The 22,456-nt window shown below is 61.6% G+C and overlaps 1 protein-coding gene across 25 annotated transcripts in view; it reads right to left on the reverse strand.

Moving 5' to 3' along the window:
- Positions 1 to 22,456, reverse strand: part of NCOR2 (nuclear receptor corepressor 2) — a 183,238-nt gene that overhangs the window by 104,776 nt on the left and 56,006 nt on the right. For all 25 annotated transcript variants that reach the window (XM_040444070.1, XM_040444076.1, XM_040444074.1 and 22 more), the window contains 2 exons: positions 12,601 to 12,657; positions 5,320 to 5,372 (listed from right to left, as the gene is read on the reverse strand). In XM_040444070.1, the coding sequence (XP_040300004.1) occupies positions 5,320 to 5,372; positions 12,601 to 12,657 (110 nt within the window). The remainder of the gene's footprint in view (positions 1 to 5,319; positions 5,373 to 12,600; positions 12,658 to 22,456) is intronic.

A 22,456-nucleotide genomic window follows, 5' to 3' on the forward strand; every position in this document is an offset into this window, starting at 1 on the left:
CACAATCCCCCACCTGGCTGAGGGTGTCTGCTTGCTCACCACCCTCCTGGCAAACGTGTCTGGAGTGTTTATTTTGTCCCAAGAAGTGTTTTGGTATCGGAGATGCAAATCGCTTAGTGCAGACTGATCTTCACTGCTGGGAATGTTTTCTGGCAAAAAAATAGGGAACACGACTGACGAGCAAGGCGGTGAGTTTGCCGGGGGGGGGGGGGGGTTTGCATTCATGGGGTGCAAAGGATATCTATCATCTCCAGGGAAAGTCCGAGTTTATAAAAAGGCACAACCTGTAAGGAAACATCGGCCTCGTCGTCTGTCACTGCACCGGGCAGGAGAGACAAAAACTGGGAGGAAATGATAACAATAGGGACACTCTGGAGGTTCAAGGAGCGTCCGGCCAGGCCCCGGGTGGGACTGGCCCTGGGCCCACAGGATTCTAAGACAAGAAAGCGTGGGGCAATCAGGGGAGGCTTCCTGGAGGAGGAGAGGTTCGAGCCGAGGCTTGGGAGAAGCAGAGCGAAATGAGAGCACTGAGTTCCAGGGGAACGAGGGTGATGGTGAATCGGGAGGGGATGAAGGGGGGCGTTCAGGCACAGCCAGACCCCCAACTGCAGGGGAAGAGTAAGAAGGAGAAAGTCTGCCTGAGCAGGGCCCCGAATGCCTCGAGAAGAGCCTGTCCAGTGGGGTGACGGAGGGTCTGAAACCTGCTTACTGACAAGCAAAGTGACGTGATGTGATGTGCTCAAGGTCACCAGGCTATCGAGGGGCAGAGCTCAGACTGGAGACCCAGGAGAGGTATCGGTGTGGGTGTGCCCATCCGTTTGGCCTAGAAGTTTGGCTGTGTGACCCTGGCGAAGTTACTTAACCTCTCTGAACTTCCAGAGCAAGTCCGCAAAAACCTGTTAACAGTAACCTGCGTCCCGATGCCCTTTCCACCTGCACAGCCCCGGGGCTGATGGCTCCAATCAGCCAACCCTCGAGTGAGGCAGTAGGAGGGAAGACATCGGACCTGAAGACAAGAAAAGGGGGGAAGGGAGAGAACACCAGGAACCGGCAGGCCTCCAGGCCCCGGGGAGAGACGAGGAACAAGGCCGCCGGTGCCCGGGTTCTGAGCCAGGCAAGGGCAGGGCCGGGAAAGGCACGGCCACGACACAACACGCGAGGGCAGTGACCGTCCCCGGGCATCAGTGCCCGCCCGTTCACAGAATCGCACTGGGGCTTCAGGAAGCCGGTGGGCTCCCCGGAGAGCCGTCCCGGCAGGTGCCGTGGAGGGGACACCGGCCCCTCCACGGAGTGCTCGTCAGGCCCGCTCTGGGGTCGCCCTGGCCCCTCCCCTGCTTCCCAGAGCCTGAGACCCGGGGCTGAGATCCCGCGGCAAGTGCCCCCCGGAGCGTGGGCAGCCGCCCCCACACCGCCCGACGGTGCAGGTGGCGGAGGGAGAGCAGCGGAGGTGGGTGCAGGTGCCTGGGACACGTCTGAGATTGCTGGTACAGCAGGAAGTCAAGCGTGAAATTAACTTTAACTGTGCAGCCCCAGCACGCAGGGAAATTAAAGTGACAGGGCAAGGTCCTTGGGGAGGGGCTCACCCCCCACCTGGCCCACTGACAGCAGCCGGAACGGGGGCGGGGGGGGGGGGGTTGTCTCTGCTTGTCCTTATCAAGCTGTCACCAGATCGCAGAACGGCAGGCCCAGAACACAGCGAGCACTCAGAGTATCTGTTGGATGAACGGGCGACAGCAGCAGACGAATGAAACAGGAAGAGAAACAAAGACCACAGAACACTCCCCACGTGCCTGATGCTGAGCTCGGCACCTCCCAGGACAGCAACTCCCCGGATCCTCGGCAACCCTCGCAGGTAGAAGCCACTCTCATCCCCGCCTCGCAGATGGGGAAACTGAGGCACTGAGCGTCAGCGGCTGGCCACAAGGGCCAGATGCTCATCGGCCCCTGGCCACCGACCCCCATCTCAGGAAGCGGTTTCATGGTCCCCGCAGTGGCCCGGGCCCCCGATCTTTGCTGCCACGGGACCTCCCTGCCCCTGGCCCTCCACACGGCACCGCTGGCGGCCGCCGCAGCACCCAGACCCACCGCTGCCTGCCCGCGTGGCTACGGCCACCTCCACCAAGGTCCCCCCACCCCTGGTCCTTTCTCTCGGCAGCCACGAGAGTGAGCCTTGAAGGCAAAAACTCGGCACCTCACTTCCCGGCATAAACGTCATTGCTGGCCTCCCTTCACATACAAATAATACGACCCAAACTCATCAGCCCTGGGTGAGCTGGCTGGCACCTTCTCTCCTCACCCAGCCCTCACAGCCATGCTGGCCTTCCCTGGGACCTCACCAGCTCAGTCCTGCCCCAGGGCCTTTGCACTACCTGTTCCACTTGCCAGAGAGGCCCACACGGCTCACTGCTGCTCAACCCCACAGTGTCCCCTCTGCTGTCAGGCCCGGATCCCCTGGCTAAAGCCACCCCCCCCCCCGTTTCTCTCCCGTCCCCTTTTCCATCTTCGTCGCATTCTTTAAAGTAAGTGACTGCACTAATTCACCGACGATCGTACTGAAATTAAAAATACACCTCATTTTGATCTTCGTGGAAAACTAGGAACGACGTCAAAATTCTAAGGACGAATCGGTTCGAATAATTTGCTTACGGGTATGTTTTTCTAACACAAAATTCACCACTTACGTAAGAAATCTTAAATTTACTCATCTCTACGTTTTAAACTTAGATGTGTCCATCTGTGATTTGGATTTGGAACAAATCTGACTAGGCAGTCACCTACTTAGCCGGAATGTACCCCAACAGACCGGAGCCATTCTCTGATGAACGCGGGGAGGGGCCAGAAATAGTCCCATTTTTTTTTTTTGTTTCCGTAAGTCTATCACTTTATCCTTAGAGACGTGGCAGCACCTTATCCGCTAATATTATTTGTACCTTTCTCCTTTCCTGTTTGGACTTTATGGTTATTTTCATAAATGGAAATCACATTCAGCTTAAAACATTACTCATTTTTTGGGGGGCGCCTGGGTGGCTCAGTCGGTTGAGCGTCTGCCTTCGGCTCAGGTCATGATCTCACAGTCCGTGGGTTCGAGCCCTGCGTCGGGCTCTGTGCTGACAGCTCAGAGCCTGGAGCCTGTTTCCGATTCTCTCTGCCCCTCCCCCACTCTCTCTCTCTCTCTCTCTCTCTCTCTCTCTGTCTCAGAAATAAACATTAAAAAAAATTACTCATTTTTAGTGAAGACCTTATGTAAGATTTCAGTACGATATTACTATAAAAATTGGTACGTCAAAAGGAAAAACACAGCTGGGTGAGCGACGTACAAAGAGCTTAAGACAGCTGTGTGAGCACAGTACTTTCTTTCTACAATTTTTTAAGTATCTTTGAGAGGGCAAGCGGGGGAGAGGCAGGGGGACAGGGGATCCGAAGCAGGCTCCAGGCTCCACGCCGACAGCAGAGAGCCCGATGCGGGCCGCGAACTCAAGAACCGTGAGATCACGACCTGAGCTCAAGCCGGATGCTCCGCCGACTGAGCCACCCAGGGGCCCCCCACGGTACTTTTTACTAGCGGAGTATTTTCTCGCTTATTTAACTCACTTTCTCACTACTAGACGAAGCCTGACGAAAAGCATGGCTCTTCGTTCTTCGCTCGCAGCTGAAGCCCCAGGTCCTAGAAGAGGGCCTGGCACGTAGTAGGTGTTTGATAAATGCGTGCTGAGTGAATAAAGGAACAAATACTCCCAGCAGCCCTACTCAGAAGGAAACACCCCACTGCCGCACCCTAAACCAGCAAGGATGGCCCTAGAGGCCCCCCGTGCCCTCACCCACCCTCCCTCTAGCAGTGGACCCAGGGAGAAGCAGGTCCCGGGAAGCACAGAAGGGACTGGGGTGGCCCAAGTGGAAAATCAATGGTGTTGTGTCAAGAGGCACACACCCACAAGGCCACACGAAAGCACAGCCTCAGCAGACACGGCCCCGGCCAGCCCCAGGCCGAGAGGGACCCCCCGACAGCGCCGGTGAGGCCTCCTCGGCAGGTGCTCCTAAGCCCAAACGCGCCAAGGACCTCACCGGCCACAAGAGATTTTCTAGGCTGCTCCGTCAGTTACTGGGAACTGTAAGGGGGTGGCCGTTTTAGTGACCAGAACTCGGACCAGTCACGCAAGTCCCGAAACCAAAAAGAAGGGACTCCCCTGTCAACTGGACCAACACCAGTGGATATTTAAAGACCACCGGGAGGTTTGCATGCCTCCAGGGACGGGAAGCTCACTACTGCCCCGTACACCCTGCGGTTCCACCCCAGGGGAGCTTGGGACAATCAGACCAGGCCGGCCTGCCCACTGGACAAGCTGAGTGCTGCCCTCGGAGGTCACGCAAAAACGTCTGCACCCTCTCACAATGAAGAACAGCCGGAAGACATGCCAAAGAGTCTGCCGCCAACCTAACATCACCGAGTGTTCACAGCCACGTGCTCTTCAAGGAGCCAGGTCTGCGGCCCCTTTTGCCTTTTGGGCTCCTGGATAACGACTTGAGGTAATATCCCCTCCTCTGCCAAACGGACTATGTTCCCATTAATACATCCCCCCCAAAAGAAGCCAACCGTCTTCTGCCACCATACTTCTGATGCTTCCCTCCCAGCTTGAAGACGGGAAGCCACCAGCCTCCAGCGTGATCCCGTTGCCCCAGGATGCCAGGTCAGCCCCCACCCACGACAGGTGGCACTTAACCGGGATTTCCTCACCCCTAGCATCCATCTGGGAAAAGGCCCCATCACTGATAGCTACCACGTTGGCCAGCCCCTGAGCCTCCGGGTCTGGAGTCGTGCTCCCGGCTGCGGCACACCGGGCCGCGGCACCCGAGGGCCCCCCGAGCAGACCCCAGGACACTCCCAGACGTGCTTACGTCAGAGCCCAAACCACGGGCCCCGCTGGCCCCGGGCCACCTGCCATCATCTCCAGCTCGCTCTCCATCGGGAACAGCCCGTCCGCACGCGATGGGGCCCCGCAGCCCCCCGCCTCTGTCTCACCAGGGCTGTGCCTGCAGGGTCCTCACCTGGCCTCCCCAGCTCAAGGTCTGTGTCGCTGCGCTTCGCGGGGCCACCCTGCCCCTCCTGACCCGGGCCTGCCCCAACCCCGACCTCGGCCCTAACCCGGCCCCAAACCCTTGCCCAAACGGCCCTCTCCCGCGCCCTCCTCGAGCACCCAGCCCCGTGTGGGAGGGAGTTGTCGCGGGAACTGAGAGCCCACATCCCAGCCCGGAGCTCCGAGGCCAGACCTCCCGTCCGCCCCCAGCCACCGGGTGTCCACAAGGCTGCCCGTGAGTACTCACATTTTGATGTTCTCATGATACTGCCTGGTGTCGGACGGCTGGTTGTACAGGGGCTGCGGAGGGAGAGACAGGGAGAGGGAGACGCTTCAGAGCCGGGCCGGGCGCCGCGTTCCTCGGCCACGGCGCCCGGGCCCCGGCTCTGGGGGGGGGGGGGGGGGCAGGCACGAACCAGAGCACGGGGAGACCCGGGCCGTGGCCCCGGCCGGGAGCGGCCTGTGATCCTCGGGGCACGGCCACCGTGGCTGCCCTGCAGGGGCACCGGGCCGCGCCGGCCCGAGCGCGCGCGGCGCTGGGGGCCCCACGGGGCAGCTGCTCTTGTCCAGGCCCCCCAGACCGCCGCGAGGGACCGCCACCCTCGCCGCCTGGCAGAGGACAAGGGCCCAACGCTGCCAGGAGCCTGGGAGGGCGAGGGGAGGACAGGCAGACGCGCCACCCCACATCCGCTGCACGCGCTCCAGAGGGCACCGGGACGACGCGTGTTGGGGAGCGAGACGTGTGCGCCCTCCGGCCCCTCCCCTCCTGCGGGTGCCCGGGGACGTGCGGCTCCGCGTGCCACGAGGAGACGACGCGGGAGCGCCTGTGCGGTAGCGGGGATGCGTCAGAACCAGACCAAACGGGCCCCGCGGGAAAGCTGAAGGGGGAAAAGGGGGGCTCGTGAACGGCAGGGACCTGCAGGGCGGCGAGGAGGGCCGTGGGCCCGCACCCGGCAGCAAGCGTGTGCGGGGAGAGCCGCCGCGGAGCGTGCAGGGCCAGCTGCTGCGCGCCTCCCTCGCGGACGCCGGCGCCGTGCGCAGGGGCCGGGGGCACAGCCCAGGGACACAGCCTGGATCTGCTGCTCGCCGGCCACTCGTCTCCGGTGAGTTACATAGGCCACCTGTGCCCCGCAAGTTCAGCCGCAGGTGGGGTTAAACCCACGGCCGCCGTGAAGGTCAAACGGGCCCATGCGTGCAGAGCTCTCGGCCCCGCGCCTGGCAGGCAGAGAGGCCCAAGAGGGAACCGTGGCGCCGTCATCACGTCAGGGCGCAACGACAGAGCGAGGGTGCCAGCGTTTCCTGCCTCCCGTATCCAGCCACGCCCTTGCTCTGGCCAATGAGACGCTCGCAAACTTGATGAAAGCTGAGGCTGGAAAACGCACATCTGCGTTTCGCCTTGCCCTCCTGTTCGCCTGCCCCTGGTGAGAAACCACGCCTGGCCTGCCGGAGGCAGACAGACGACGGCCGCACCCTCCCGGCCGAGGCCCAGCTGGTCGCGGAGCAGCAGAAATGCTCAGCTGACTTCTGTGCTCACAGGAAACGCAAACGGTGGCTGTCTCAGGCCACTAAATCTGGAGTCGGTTTGTTACACGGCAGGAGCTAACGGATACAAGTATCATCCCCATTTGACGGAGGAGAAAACCCAGTCCCTGCGAGGTCGAAACCTGTGCCCACAGCTGGTCAGAAATGAGCTGCAACGAGAATCCGGTCTCAGCTCTGGCGCTGGAGGCAGGGCCCTGCTCTCCGCCTCTGCCTGCACCCTCTCTGGGGGTCTTCTCGTCACCCTCTTCCTTGCCATCCACCCGAACGCGCAGCGGGAGCCTCCCAGGGCAGCCACGGGTGACTGCGGGGGAAGGAGCCCACAGTGTGAGGGCAGGCAGGCCAGCGGCAGCCCCAGGACAGGGCCCCAGGGGAGGGAAGAGGGCACGACCGTCTCCGCCCTAGAACTTCTCCCTGGGGAGGCAGCTGGACACGCCTCCCGGTCGGCCCAGCCCATGGGGACCAACCACAGGCAGCACAGCACGGCCACGGGGCACGACCTGCCCGTCCCCAGGAACAGGCCTCCTGTCCTCCGTAGGCGGGGCCGGTCCTCCACGCTTCTGGACATCCCGGCCCTCGGACGGCACTGCAGGCAGCCGTGGCTGATGACAAGGTCACCTCCCCCCCTCCCCGTGTGCCTCGCATTCCCCCCTCGACAAGTCAGCACTGGGCTTGGCCAGTTCCAGGCTCCCAGCTCGGCTGCCCCACCCCCACCCCCGGCTGGTACAAGCCATCTCTCCCCACCCCGGGTCAGGCTGCCCTAACAAGGCGCTCAGCCGGAGAGGGGGGCTGCGAGCCCCACTCTGGGTTTGAACCGGAGGGCAACTGCAGAGCCCCCAGTGAGGCTCACCGCAGAGTCCCAGCTGAGCGGGGTGAGGCGTCACCGCGGGAGGCGGACGGCCCTCGCCACAGCAAGGGGCCCTGCGAGGACTCCTGCGCCACGTTTCAAAGCATCAAACGTGCGCCTTTAGCCCCGGGTGACTCTGCACCGGTCCTTTATGTTTCCACGTGCCCATAAAACACAGGCCGGTAGGGGTGGGCGTGGCCATCTGTTCAGGTTCCAAACAGATGGCTCGATGCCTCGATGTACAAAGCGGCACCTCCCTTGCTAGCCGTGCGGCCTTGGGCACATGGGGTCAACACGTTGGGCCTCGGTTTTCTCATCTGGAAAACGGGCACGGAGCAAACAGCAACTACTTCACAGGGCTTTCGAGGAACCCAGGAAATGTCAGACTTGGTGACTGATCTGTGTTGTTTTGGCTTGAAGACGGCAAACAGCCACGTCTCCACAGCCTAAAGAGACCGGGACGGGCTGAAGGACCACACACGGAGACCCCGGGAGCGAGCGATGGGCAGGGAGAGGGGGCTCTGCTTCTCCGTAACAAGATGGGCCGGAAGCAGGGAGACTGGCTTCGGAGAGGGCAGGAGGGGCACAGTCAGCCCGTGACCAGCCAAACCGCCTTCACCTGTGGCCGCCTGCCCGGCCAGGTAAGGACAGAGCAACCTGGCCCCAGAGGCGGCCCTCGGTAGCGGGTCTCCACGGAAGAGCTCGGAGAACACTGCGGGCTTGCTGCCTCCAGCCACAGGGGCTGTCCCCAGAGGAGTCACTCACTGAGCACTCTTCGAGGTAAACAGTCCTGAGAAGGAAGGGAAGTGTCTGGGCCGAGTCCTGGGAGGCTGTTGGTTGCCATGGTGACAGGCTCCCTGGGGCAGCCACTCTGGAAGGCCCGAGTGGGACGGGGGGATGGGATGGGGGTCGGACAGGCCATGGCCCCTCCACGGCAGGTGCATGGCTGGGGGAGAGGGCAGGGCCCAAGCTGGGGGGCCTCCTGGCCACCTGCAGAGGGGCCTGTGCAAGGCCAGGCAAAGCCTCCCTGTGTCCCAGGAGACAAGTTCCAATATGGCGGCTCCAACCGCCTGTCAAGGGGACACAGCACCTAAGAGGGAAGCCCCCTCCTCCCAGCAGAGCGCGACGGTACCACTGGGAAGGCCCACCCTCCTCCTGGTTGGAGGCCCTGGGCCCGTCTCTCCCCCGCCCCGTCCCTCCATCCCCTCTAAAAGTGGGGGCGCCGCCCAAACAACCCAGAGGGCAGAAAGACAGCGCAAGGCAGGGGACGTGCAAGGCTGTAAAGCAGGAATGACAAGGACAGCAGAGCTGGTCTCTGGGAGAAGGAAGGGGGTGCCCCCTCGGGCCTGACTTCAGCCAGCTGGCAGGGTGGCCGAGAGCAGCCAGCAACCCCAGGTGGACTGAGCTGCTAAGAAACGAAGTGTCAGCCCTGGCCCTCAACCCTCTGGTGACACCACATTCTTAAAATAGCACCTCTGAACAGGAAGGAAACCAATGACTCAAAGCCGCGGGGAGAGGGGGCGGGGGCCACGGTGGCCCACACCCTCCCTCCAGCACCCCTCCGCCAGGCCGGGCCTGGACCCCCCAATCCCAGGGATGCCGGAGGGAGGGGGCGGTGCATACTCAGCCCGGCCTACGCGATCTTCTTCCTTTCCAGAGCAAACTTCTCCTAGGCCCAGGCCTCCCCCCTCCCACCCCAGCGAGGTCGGACAGCACCATCCCGGTCCCTGAGGCCCGGCAGCCTCTCCCTGGGCTAGGGGCTCCCTGGCCACAGATGAGAGAGCCCCTCCCCCGCCCCCCGGAAATGGATCCCACAGTGGTACAGCCCAGTGACCGCAGGCCGAGGGTCCGCAGCATCGGGCCCTCCAGGAAGGAGCCCGGGCACAGGGTACATACGCCTCTGAGCTGCCTCTCCTTGGAGCACACCTCCAGCCACTGGGACCTTTTGGGGACCAGACAGAGCACAGACCCGTGCAGATGCGGCTGGCCGCAGCCCCACAGGCTCAGCTCACCTCCCTGCCTCAACTCTTGCCGCATGGCCCTAAACAAGGCACTGGTCTGAGCCTCATCTAGAGAATGGACAGGCCTAACACCAGCAGGCCCCGTCTGTGGGAGTCTCCTCCTCGGCCCCACCGAGAGCCACCGAGTCAAGAACCCACTGACTTCCAGAGGGCTCCAGGGACGACCACACGGCCCACCAGGCAGACACTCCAGACCGCGGCCTCCTGTGCCTCTAGCCTTGAGGAAGTCTCTGCTCTGAGACCCCCAAGCAGCGGACAACCCCCTCATCCACGGAGACCCAAAAAAGAATCACACGGACTGAGCCCAGCAGATGCCCTGCCCCACTCACAGGGAGACCATCACGGGGAGACCGACCCTGCCTCCCTCACTGGCGCTCCTCGGGCATCCGGACACAGCGACCTTCATCCACCCCCCCCCCGCCCCCCCTCAGGAGGCCCCTGGGACTAATCAGGTCAGGAAAGGGAAAGGGAGAGCCGCCAGGTCCGGAAACGGCTGGGCACCACCTCTGGTCCCGCCATCCTCATTGCCAAGAAGGGGAAACTGAGGCAAGAAGCAGCTTACCGGTGGGAACGGAAGACGGGGCACAATTCACAAAGCGGTCTCGCAATTCCTCAAGAGGCTAAACAGAATGAACATGGCCCACCAATTCCGGTCCCAGGTGTACATGAGAGGGCAAAGAAAACCTGTCCATACAAAAACTTGTGTCCTGGGGCGCCTGGGGGGCTCCGTCGGTTGAGCCTCCGACTTCGGCTCAGGTCATGAGCTCGCGGTCCGTGGGTTCGAGCCCCGTGGGGGCTCTGTGCTGACGGCTCGGAGCCTGGAGCCCGCTTCGGATTCTGCATCTCCCTCTCTCTCTCTGCCCCTCCCCTGCTCAGGCCCCGGCTCGCTCGCTCTCTCAAAATAAAAAAAAAAATAAAAATAAAAATGAAACTTGTGCATTAATGTTCGCAGCCCCTGTAATAGCCAAAAGCAAACACAGCATAACGCCTGCCAGCGCATAAATGGCCCAACAGACGGGGTCTATCCGTACAATGGAATATCATTCAGCCGTCGACAGGCACGAGGCATAGACACCCCGCTACAACCCGGACCAACCTCGGGGGCGTGATGGGGAGTGAAAGAAGCCAGTCACAAGAGGCCACACGGTGTGTGAGTCCCTTGATACGAGCTCTCCAGCAGGCCAGCCCGTAGGGACAGAAAGTTAAGTTAGCGGTGGGAGGCGGGGACAGGAGAGGAACGGAAAGATAAGGAGGTGATAGCTAAGGACACGAAGTTCTTTCTCGGACGGTGAAACGTTCTGAAATGGATGGCAGAGATGTCACACACACCGACGAATATCCTAGAAAGTACTGAACTGCACACTTTTGAGAGAGAGAGAGAGAGAGAGGGAGAGGGAGGGAGAGAGGGAGAGGGGGAATCTTAAGCAGTCTCCACGCTCAGGCCAGAGCCCAAAGCAGGGCTCCATCTGGAGACCCCGGGATCATGAGCTGAGCTGAAATCAAGAGTTGGATGCATAACCGACTGAGCTGCCCGGGCGCCCCGGGATACGTTAAACTGATGAATCGTATAGCACGTGAACATCTCAGGAAGGCTATTTTTTAAAAAACAAGGGTCTTGGGGCGCCTGGGTGGCTCAGTCGGTTGAGCGTCCGACTTCGGCTCGGGTCATGATCTCACGGTCCGTGAGTTCGAGCCCCGCGTCGGGCTCTGTGCCGACAGCTCGGAGCCTGGAGCCTGTTTCTGATCCTGTGTCTCCCTCTCTCTCTGCCCCTCCCCTGCTCTCACATTGTCTCACTCTGTCTCTCAAAAATAAATAAATGTAAAAAAAAAAAACAAAAAAAAAACAGAAAAAAAAAAAACAAAACGAGGGTCCTAGAGACACCCCAGAAATCACACCCAACAGGGAAAGCAAGCCCCCCGAATGGAAGGGGAGCCTGCCACCCATCCCAGAGGGGCCCTAGGCCCTGTCCCCCTCGCCTCGGGAGCGCCCTACTGCCTGCCTGGCCCTGCCCTCCGGGAGGACCCGGGGACCTGGGGCCACTCCCCGTTTCGCAGTGGCCTGAGCGCAAGGACTCCAGGCCAGAGAGCAGCGGCCACCGAAGAAAAAACCCCAGGAGCAAAGAGTTCAACCCTCTACGTGTTCACGGCCGCCGAGTGCAGGGCAAGGGTGTGCTACGTGAGCCTCACGGGGCATCATTTCACTGAACCGCCCCCCCCACCCCAAAGATCCTGGTGTTCCCATTTCACAGAAAAGAAAATCGAGTCCTCTCCCCAAGGCCACTCGGCAAACACACGGTGGAGCTGAGTTTAAAATTAGGCTCCAAATGCGTAAGACCGTATCAGGCGTGAGCGTCCGCGTGCACGGGGACCCTCACGGCCATCTTGTGTGCGTGCGTGTGTCCCCACACGCCGCCCCGGTGGGGCGCTTACTGGGCCTGGGCAGCTGGGGCTCTGACCATTCCTCCTGGGCTGAGGTTTCCCACCAGCTGAGAGTGTCCACGTTCCCTCCGTGTGTCTCTCTGGTGACACACGAAGGTGACAGAGGGCCTGAGAGAGGCGAGGCCTGGGGCCGGCTTCCCAGCCCTGCCACCCACATGGCATCTTCCCACCGGGCAAAGGCCACCGACACCCGTCACACGGGTACGAATACCAGCGAATGCTCAGCACTCACTGTCCACCAGGCACCCACGCTAAGCGCTTCGCGAAAGCTAATCCGGCCGATCTGCACTACAACCCCAGGGGACACAGGTTACTATTCCCATCTCACAGATGGGGAAACCGAGCTTGGGTCCACACAGCGATGAGCTGGCAGAGATCATCTGGCCCAGAGCAAGGCTTCCCACGCTGAGCTAGCCCGACTGGGGGGCGGGGGGGGGGGCCCCCGGGGGGTCCTGGCCGCGGGACAGCCAGCTCCCCGCCTCCCCACCCCCCCACCCGCCCCGCTATCGGCCAGTCCCCCTTATCAGAAGCGTCTATTTCCTGCCTCCCCAGAGGACCGGGCTGCCTCTGGCAACAGCCGACTTCCTCCTTCCCCTCCACGCCCACCTGCCTCCCTGCCCACCTCTCCGGCCACCCCTGCCCAGAGCTGCCCCCCCACCGCCACCCCCCCTCCCCAGCTCACCAGCTCCACCTGAGGCCCCAGGCCTTCCAGAATCCGATGGGCGGCTTCAGCCTTCTTCTGCAGGGTGACGGGGAGGAGGAGAAATTAAAAAAAAAAAAAAAAAAAAAAAACAGAACAGATTATAAATAGAGGTCTCCGGAACAGCAGGCAGCTGCCCAGCCCAGCAGCCAATCCACGGCCCCGGGGTGGGGGGGTGGGGGGGGAGGGGGCGCCAGGGTCCCCGCGCAAGCCCTCCCCACGCTGGAGACAAACAGAGGGGCCTCAATACCCCTGCGGCGTCCCTGGCAAGCCGGCCAAGTTTCGATTCCAACAAACGCACGGTGTTCTCTCCGTTGCCTGGCCCCCCCAAACCCTCAGGCCCAACCCCCGCCCCCCCCCCCCCCCGGCCGGGGCACAGCGCTGTGGGCACGGCTCCCCGCCCGCAGGCCACTCCGCCAGGCCCGAGATGCCTTCCTTCACTTGGAAGCTGGCCGGGTGTCTCAATTACCTCAGAGCCAGTGCGCCAGCCAGGGAGTGGGGGGGGCGGGGGGGACACAGAGGCTCTCAGAGATACCCTTTCTAGGATTCTTGTATTTCACAATCATGTGACTATTTCTGAGCTGCCCTGGGGCCTCCCCGCCTCCCTCCCCACTCACAACCCAGGACTTATTAGGAAAACAGGAACATGTGGCAGAAAGCGCTCGGCGGCTGTGAATGCAGCAGGCTGGACCTCCGGCCCAGCCATGAAGGCGGACATTGTGCCTCCGCCAGGCCCCGCGGGCCCCCGGCCCGGGACCACCGGGGCCTGCTCTCGGGAGGCCCAGAGGATGGCCCGGGGCCAGCTGGGGGAAGGGGTGCGCAGAGAACCGCGGACGGCGGCTTCGGCGGGGTTTTCGTCGGATCCGGGCCACTGCGTGCCACGCGAAGCGGGGTGCCCACGGCACGCACGTGGGAGACCTAAGTCCTCTCGCGGCCGGGAAAGGCCGGTGCTCCCGACTCAGCCAAACTCAGGGAGACCATCCGGTATCCGGAGGGAGCCGGGCGGCCGAGCAGGTCACCTCTGACGATCCCCCAATCCAGACCCACTAAAAGAGGGTGACCCCGAGCCCTGGGGAACGTGGCTGACAACAGAATTCGAGGCGCAGGCTCCCGGTGTCGCAGCAGGGAGGAGGGGGGCCGGGAGCCGGCCGGCCGGCTCCCCCTCTCCTAGCTCCCCGTGACAGACAGTGGGTGTGTAGGTGGGCTCAAGCTGGCACCTAGAACGAGCTCCGCCTAGAGCCCTGGGCCCAGCCCACCCGTGAACAAGCCATGCTCTCAGCCCCCTTTGTGCACAGCCAAAACCCCGAGACCAGCAGCCTCAGCGTGTGGCTGGGGGCCAAAATATCAGGGGGCGATCTATCACTGTAACGACGGCCCCTTTATCAGGGACCTGCTACGAGCCAAGCATTGAGCACAAAGCAGGCGTTATCAATATTTAAGTCGCACCCAAACACAACGCGAGGCGCATAAATGACACGTCCCCGTTTAACGTACCACGAAACCGAGGCACAGAAAGATCATGTAAGGAAAAGGTCTTTCTCATCTCCGGACTCCGAGAGGAAAGAAAGACAAAGGCCAGGTCCCACACAGGGCCACCCCTAAGCTTGGGACCAGTATGTCTGCTGCTGGGGGACAGGTGTCCCTGCCCTGGCCATACCTCAGAGCAAGAGAAAGTGTCACCATGCGGCTGAAGACAGGAGAATTCCTGAAGCAGGTCAAGGGAATAAACGGGCAGGGGGTGGGGGAGGGATACATCAGCCCCCCAAACGCTTCCTGAGGGCCCACTCTGTATTAAGCACTGCGGCGGGGGCACCCGGGGGGCTCAGTCGGTTGAGCACCTGACTCCCGGCTTCAGCTCAGATCACGACCTCACATTTCATGGGCTTGAGCCGCACGTCGGTCGGGCTCCGCGCGGGCAGTGCAGAGCCTGCTTGGGATTCTCTCTCTCCCTCTCTCTGCCCTTCCCTGCTCGCTTGCTCTCTCTCGAAATGAAGAAATAAACTTGAAAAAAAAAAAATACAGAAAGAAAAATAAAGCACTGGGGCAAAACATGGACTGAATGAGACCCAGCCCCTGCCTGCAATAAACCAAAGTCTAACATTCGAGCAGCTGGTCAAGGACAGTGAGGACAGGGCTAGTCTGCTCGGGCAGAGAGAGGTATGTATGGTGCACAGGCAAGGCACGGCTTCTCCAGAAAGGTAACAGGAGGGATACATGGGGTGGGTTTTGACGGATGAAGAGGAGTTTCTGTGCATTCCCGAGGTTCTGTGGGGATCAGCGGCAACTCCTTATCTAGATAAAAAAAAGAAATGCCAAGAGCAGGAAGGGCACGGCTGGAGGGGCCAGGCCACTAGAAACTGCCACATCACACAGGTAAGCAGGGGTCTTGGATCTGGGCCCAGTGCCCACGGCGGGAGCTCCAGAAGCCTGCGTCCTATAAACTATAGCAGATTCCAGCTTCGACCACATCCTCACTCTCAGGAACGCGGGCACCTAGAGAGGGGGGCTTCCGGCAGCCCCTGGAGAAGAGAGCGGGGAAGAGTCCCCTCCTAACCTGCCAAAGCCGCAGGGAACGCGGGCGAGCAGGCAGCGCGTGCCTGCCGTGAGAGTCCCCCTGCTCCCAACACTCCCCCGGGCCCCACTGCTCGGCCCTCGGCAACTCTGGGGCCCTTTAAGGCACGACTCGGTCTCCGAAGGAGGGCACACCCACAGCTTACCCGAAGAAACCCTCCGTGAAACCGTCCCAGAGATGCCGCGGCACCGGAAAGGCTGGATAGCGCAGTGCCCCAGAGCAAGCGCGTCACAGCCAGCTGGCCTGGGTTCAAGTCCACTAACTGCGCGGCCTCGGGCGAGTCCCTCCACCTCCCTGAGCCTCAGCTTCCTCCTCTACAAGACGGGTCACAACGGCACCGCCTCAGGCAGCTGGAACGCTCCGAAACCAGGATCTGGCACACAGTAGGTGCCACATAAGGGCTAGCTACGGACAGGAAGCACAGGGCCTCGGCTCGCACTCGGTGGCCCCGACACGCGCCAGGCAGAGGCTGCGACCCGGCAGGCCCTGAACCAGCACCCCCACCTCCTCGTGCCTCGCTGGGGGCACTTCCTCTCCTCCCGCCACCACACCCCTGCTCCTGCTCCTGCTCCGTTCGGCCCAACCCCATTTCTTGGCTCAGCCTGCAGGGGTGGAGTGGGAGGAATCGCTGGCCAGTTCACGGTGGGGGGGGGGGGGGGCCCGGGGGGGGGTCCTGCCTCTTGGGCTCTCCCGCCACAACCTGGCCACCGGTGGCAACGTCTAGGAGTCAGCTCTTCTCTACACTCGGCGAGCCGCTCCGCTGACCTGGGCCTTAGTCTCCCCATCTGCAAAACGGCCACACTCACTCAAGGCACCAACCCCCCAGGACTTTTACAAGGACGTCCTGCAAGGAACGAAGTCTCTCTTAATGGACCCCTTCAAATGGGCCTCCCCCCGCCCCCCCAGCAAGGAGCACGGTGGGGAGCACAGGTGCGGGCCGTGGATTCAGCACCGCGCCAGAAACTCCCTCCCGCCCCCCGGGCGGACAGCCTCTCCCCACCTTGACGACCGAAGCCAAACCCCTCAGAGGGTCCCATGGGGCCCCTGCTGCCCCTGGCCTTTGGGAGGCCACTGCCGGCGGCTCCCGTGCGGAGGACAAACCCAGAAGCTCGGGCCAACAGGAAGGGAGGGGCAGGGGCTCTCACCAGATGTGGGGGCTCAGGTGAGGGTCTCGCTCGAGACCCTGCACTCCTGCAGGGGGCCCCGGGGTCCACGTGGCCACAGAGCCTGGGGGCTGTGCCTGGGTCACCTGCACAGAGAGGTGCACGCGAGCCCCGCCCACGTGGCCGACACCGCACCTCCGTCTACAAAGGCGCAGACGTGCGCACACGTGGGTGCCACACAAGCCGACTCACACCCACGCCCACGGCCACACGCGCTAGGTGCGGGCACGTGCGTATCCGTGAAGTGTAAACGACCAACCACACACGCGCCCCAAGCACACCCACTTGCGCACATCTGCACAGGTCGCACAAGGGTGCCTGCGGACGCGCGGGTGTGGAAATGCACAAAAAACCGCGATAACATCCCGTACGTGCACACGAGTCACAGCGACACACACACACACACACACACACACACACACACTCACACACACACACGCACCCCTCCTCTCGGGCAGGGGCTCGGAGCCTCACCCCACCACCCCCCTGCCACAGATCCCTGTTCTAGCTCCTCAGCTCCCAGTCGGGCCTGAGCTCCAGGCCCCAACCCCTTCCTCCACAGTGGGGGCAGCGCCCACGCACCCACCCGCCCAGAAAGCCCGAGACCCCAGCGCCCCTCCCCCAGGCCCCGGCCACAGCACCCGTCCCCCCCGCCCACGGGCCCACATGCCAAGCACAGCAGCGTTTCAGACCAGCGCTTACCCCGGAAGTTGAGCACACACATCTGTACGCGGGGCCTCGACACGCGGCCCAGAGCGTTCACGGGGCGTGATGGGGGAGATGTGGCAGGGAGGCAGAATCCGTCCTAACGTACTCGTTAGGCCAACATTCTCTACGTGCAGAAGAGGAAACCTGGAGGAACTCTGGACCCCGGGAGTGGCAGAGATGGCCCGTCACAGACACGGCTCACAGAGGCAGGAGCCCGGTGCAGGTGCCCGTGCTGGGGACTGGACCAGAGCCAGCGCTCTGAAAGCCCTGAATCCCAACGCAGGATGGGCTGGGGGAGTCTGAAGCTGGGCATCGGGGCGCCTGGACCCCCAAAATGCTCTACAAAATGCTTCCTGGTCTCAGCTACTGACACTCTCATCAGCATCACTACCGACGGCATTATTCGTTTCTGTCCTGCTCACCCCTAATCGTATTAGATGTTTATTTTCTTTTCATTTCTTTATTTTTAAAGTAGCCCAATGTGGGGCTTGAACTCATGACCCCGAGATCAAGAGTCACGTGCTCTGCCGACTAAGCCAGCGAGGCGCCCCTAATCACATTACATAAAAACCTTACTAGTAAGATGCCGGAAACGGGAGACGCGAGAAGATGTGGCTCTTACTCTCTGGCTTCCTCGTCGCTCAGCAATGCACAGAGAACGCACGCACTCGCAATCGCACACGTGCACACAGTCACCCAGAGGGGTCCACCCAAACACGTGTGTGCACCTATGTGCGTGCATGTGCTCAGTCCCCGTAAGTTCAGCCTCCCCACCATGTTCGGAACAGGTGGGGGTCGTCCGCCCTGGAAATATCCTTCCGGCTTGTGCCGATAGCGCCCGTTTCTGCACACCTAGTTCAAGTCCTGCTTCCGCCGGGAAGCCTGCCTCAATTGCCCAGGGCCCCAAGTTCCTCTAGAGTCAGCACCAGGCAAACTGGCGTTTATTTGTACACCTCATGTGTTTGCTTTACCAGAACCCTGAAGCGTGGACATGATCCTAGACCCGTAGGCCTTACCTCCCGCCCCTCACACACTCCCACTGAAGATCAAAGGAGACCCTGACCCTTCGCTGAGCCTTGGCTTGTGCTGTGACCCCCACACACCCGAACGCCCTCCTCCTCAGGGGTGAGGGCCCACCCACTGCTTCGAAGAAGCCTTTCCCAATCCTGGCCCACCACCCTCCCTCCCTCCCCGCCTAGTCCTGCCCCCAGGGGCCTGCAGAAACACTGCCTCCTGCTCGGCATCTGTGTGCACCTGCCCGGCCCCGCCCACACAGGCAGCTCCTGGGAGGCAGGAAAAGCCTTGCTCAGCTGGCTCCCGCTGTGCGTGCTGGGCGCCTCATCCATGTGCCCCGAATGGATAATGAGCCAGAGTCCAAGATGCAGAAAAGCCAGGCAGGCCGTGCCCGGCAGGGAAGCTGCGTTTTCCAGCCGGCAAGGCATTTAGAGACAGACCCTTGTCATCCACCTCTCAGAGGAACCAGCAGGAAAGGAAGGAGGATTAAAATTTAATCCTATTGATCCCCCAAGGGGCGGAAAGTTCTGGCTGCTCCTGCCAAAGGCAGCTGAGGGGCTTCCTGCCCACCCAGCCTCCAGGCCCTGAGGCTCAGCCCGCAGGGAGGGACCCCCCCCCACCTCCACGCTAACCTCCACTGGGGCCAGGGACCAACCTCGGCACCCCCAAAACCAGACGACCCTTCCAGGGGGAAGTGTCTCCCCTCCCCTCTATCATCCTGCATTTATTCAAAAAATGTTTACTGAGTACCTACTATGTGCCAGGCACTGTTCCAGGTGCTGGGGAGACAAAGACCCCTGCCCTCACAGAACTTCTGCTTACGATAAACAAAATGAACAATAAAAGACGAATCACACCCAGAGGAGGGGGAGCAGGGGCAAAAGAGAAGATCAAAGCTAGGAAGAGGAGACCCGACTCTTGAAGCTTTTCAGGATTAAACAGAGGGACAAAATGGGCCTTGCTGAAAAGGGGAGGTTTGAGCAAACTGCTGAAGGAGCAAGTGAGCCTAGTGGGGAAAAAGGAGCTCCAGGCAGAGGGCACAGCCAGTGCAAAGGCCCTGAGGCAGGAAGAACAAAGGCAGGTGGGGCTGGGGCAGAGTGGGGGCATAAATGAAGGGATAAAAAGGGGAATCAGTGACAACGAGGGGCAAAATTCTGGGATCCACGGTGTGATGTGTGGGTGTGATTCTGTCTCCCAGACCACAGAGTTAATGCCAGTGGGCCAAGGTCACCGCTGTGCATCGCTGCCTGGAACGGCGGTGGGCACAGAGCAAGTGCTCAATTACAGGGCTGCCGAGTGGATGAATAAACGAACGAATGAAGAGAATGTGTCTAATGCCCCCAGGGAACCTGAACTTACCCGGCAGGGGCCTGCTCTCAGCCCCCCGGGAGCTGGGGAGCCAGGGTTCAAGTCCTAAGCGGCCGCTCACTAGCTATGAGGCCTCGGGGAAATCATGGAGCGTCACGTAACCTAACTCGGCCACTGCTACACCACGAGGACATCGGAATGAAATCACGAATGTGGGCAGGAAGCCCCCAGCCTGGGGTGCGGGAGCAGACCGGGCAATGCCAGCACCCTGGGGCCCCATCGTGGTAATCACCAGCCCGGGGTGGGGGGCACAGGCTGCAAGTGCCTGCAAGTCCCAAGCTCTTCTTGGGAGAATCCCCCTCCCTGCATCTAGCCCTGGGGGTGGGGCAGCGGTCAGTCTCCAAGGGCAGGGCTGAGTCCCAGCCCTGACCACTCAGTATAGTCGGACCCCCCGCCCTGGGAGGTGGGGGCACCTAGAGCTGCAGCAGGCTTTCCGGCACGCGGGGAAAGCGGGGATGGGGACACAGAGCTCCCCGACACCTTATTTGAGGGCCTGGATCCACCCATACCTGAAATAACAAATTTCACGGTAATTTCATTACAAGACTCAATAGACCCCGTTCAGCCTCAACCAATCTGAGCTGAGTTTTTGTCTCTTGTATCCAAGAGTCTTGACTCACCGGACCCTTCCTGGTACGGCACTTTACAGTTTACAAAGCCCCCCCAGCCACGATCTCGGTCACAACCAACCCTGTGACTTCAAGAACGCGGCCGGGACCCAGAGCAGCCAAACACCCGAGACTAAAACAAATGGCCCAGCTCATCCGGGTGGCGGCTGGCCTGGGATCCAAGTCCCCCCTCCTCTTCCCCCGCCGCCTCCCCCCCCCCCCCCCCGCCTGCCCACTCACACAGAAGCTGCAGAAAACCTGGACCCTGGACAGGAGGAGGCGGCAATTCTGGGAGAGAGACCATCCTGGCTAAGAACCGGGAGGGGGTGTGTGAACTGCTCTTGGGGGAGGGGAGTGCTGAGCCGAGGAGCCAAAGACCCATGGGATCTGCAGCCACAGCTCTTTGGGGAGAACCTGGTGCGACCTGAAGGACAAACCCCAGGGAAAGGCGGGCCAGGCTTCCCACCGGGGCACCAAAGGCCTGTGCCTCTGCGTTCACCCGGTCCCGGAGGGCTCGGGGCTGCAGCCTGCTGGAGTGCCAGTCCCTGGCAAGGAGCAAGGGCAGTGTGGTGACATCCTGAGCAGAGCCACCAACTTGCCTCCACAGCTGCTGGAGAGAAGCACGCCTGCCCTGTCACCTGAGGATCGGAGGGCGGGGGGGGCGGGGGGTGGCGGTAGGCAGGGGAGCCACCTGGGGCGACACGCGGGAGCCCTGCCCCAGTGCCCTCCACCACAGGCTCCTGGAGTCGGCTCAATCCTGACTCCGATTCCCGGCCACAACGCTCACTTGCTGTGCGACCTCAAGCAGTTCACCTTCCCTCTCTGGGCCCCGATTTCTTAATGAGTAAAATGGAGAGAGTACCTGTTTGGTACAGATCTGGAGGGAATTAAGTGAAATCCTGCAAAACATAAACAATCACCAGAAAAGAAGCATGGCCACAACAAACACCAAATAGCAGTCGCTCACCGCCAGGCCTTGCTCTAAGGGCGCTACATGAGGAGCTCATTCAATTCTCACGCCGCCGTGCAAGGAAGGTGCCGGAACCATCATCGCTTTGCAGTGAGCCACAGGGAGGTTTAAGTAACTTGCCCAAGGTCACCCGGCCAAGGCGTGATAAAGATGCGACGTGAACCCACGGGCACCCAGCTAAAGCATACGTGACCCCTCAGCGCCCCTATCGTCTTGTGACGGGGCCAGGGTACGGGAGGGCGACCGGCCCGGCAAGGCCCAGCACGCAGCTCTGGGCCCCCAGCAGGCTCAGTCTCGGCCCGTGTCTGTTGCTGCCTCAACAGGCGGAAGCATAGCCAGTCCAACTGATCCAGGGGTTCCTGCCCCGGAGCCACGGCCACGGGCACCAAGCACAGGCTCCCAGGCTCCAGAGCAGCCCCCTGGCCCCAGTACCCTCCCGGCCCCCACCCGCGCTGTGAACACTGGCCCAGCACCCGGGCAGAACCTATCGCACAGACGGCTGGGAAAGATGGCCAAGACCCCTGCGCGGGAGTGGGGGCCCAGAGGAGACGAGGCCCCCCATCTGTCACACTTCGCTCTGTAACCTCAAGACAAGGCACGGGTCCCTCTCTGGGCCTCAGTTTCCTCATCTGCAAAATAAGGGAGGCAACTCAGATCCACAGGCCCCGAGTACACGTGCAAAGAGTCGACTCTAAATCGTGGAAGCCGAGCTCTCGCTGGCTTGATTGGGATGACAATGAGCTCAGCACCTCACCAGACACCGGGTTCCACTTCAGGGCACCTCGGGCCCCGCAGACACTCTTGCTCTGGTGCCCTAAGCCACTCCCCCAAGACTGGGCCCCCTCCCATCACCAAGCACCGGCCCTCCACATCCCCAGGAGCCCCCTCAGCCTGCTACAGACCCTGTGTTCGACGATGCCGAAGGCCCCTTCCAGGCCTCAACGTCCGCAGAGGCCAGCGCTGACGATCTAGGACCTGATGGCCCCCAGGTTCAAGTCCCAGGTCCACCACTTTCTAGCTGTGTGGCTCTGGACAAGTCACCTAGTGTCTCTGGGCCTCAGTTTCTCCCTCTGTTAAATGGAAACGGTCGCTGTACCCACCCTCCCAGGACTGCTACGTAAAGAACCTGGCCCACTGCACGTAGGAGCCGTTCGCTTAACGTTTGCCGTTATCGTCCGTAACAATAACATCAGTATCGTCTTCCCCGCGACAGGAATTTCTCCGGCACGAATGCCAAGCCGCTTGCCCAATCCTTCCCACCTCAACCTTCCAATCGACTGGCCCCTGAGGCCCGCCCCCAACCTGGCGCCTACACTTCCACACCGCATCCCACAGGCCAGCCGCGGTCCACGCCGGGCCGCCCCGTCCGCTCCCGCTCAGGCCCGTGTGCGCGCGTGGGAGACGGCAGAGGTCCCCGTTTCTCAGTCGGGAATGC

This window comes from Herpailurus yagouaroundi, unplaced genomic scaffold, assembly GCF_014898765.1.
Source record: "Herpailurus yagouaroundi ecotype Mexico unplaced genomic scaffold, PumYag 191, whole genome shotgun sequence".
NCBI lineage: Eukaryota > Metazoa > Chordata > Mammalia > Carnivora > Felidae > Herpailurus > Herpailurus yagouaroundi.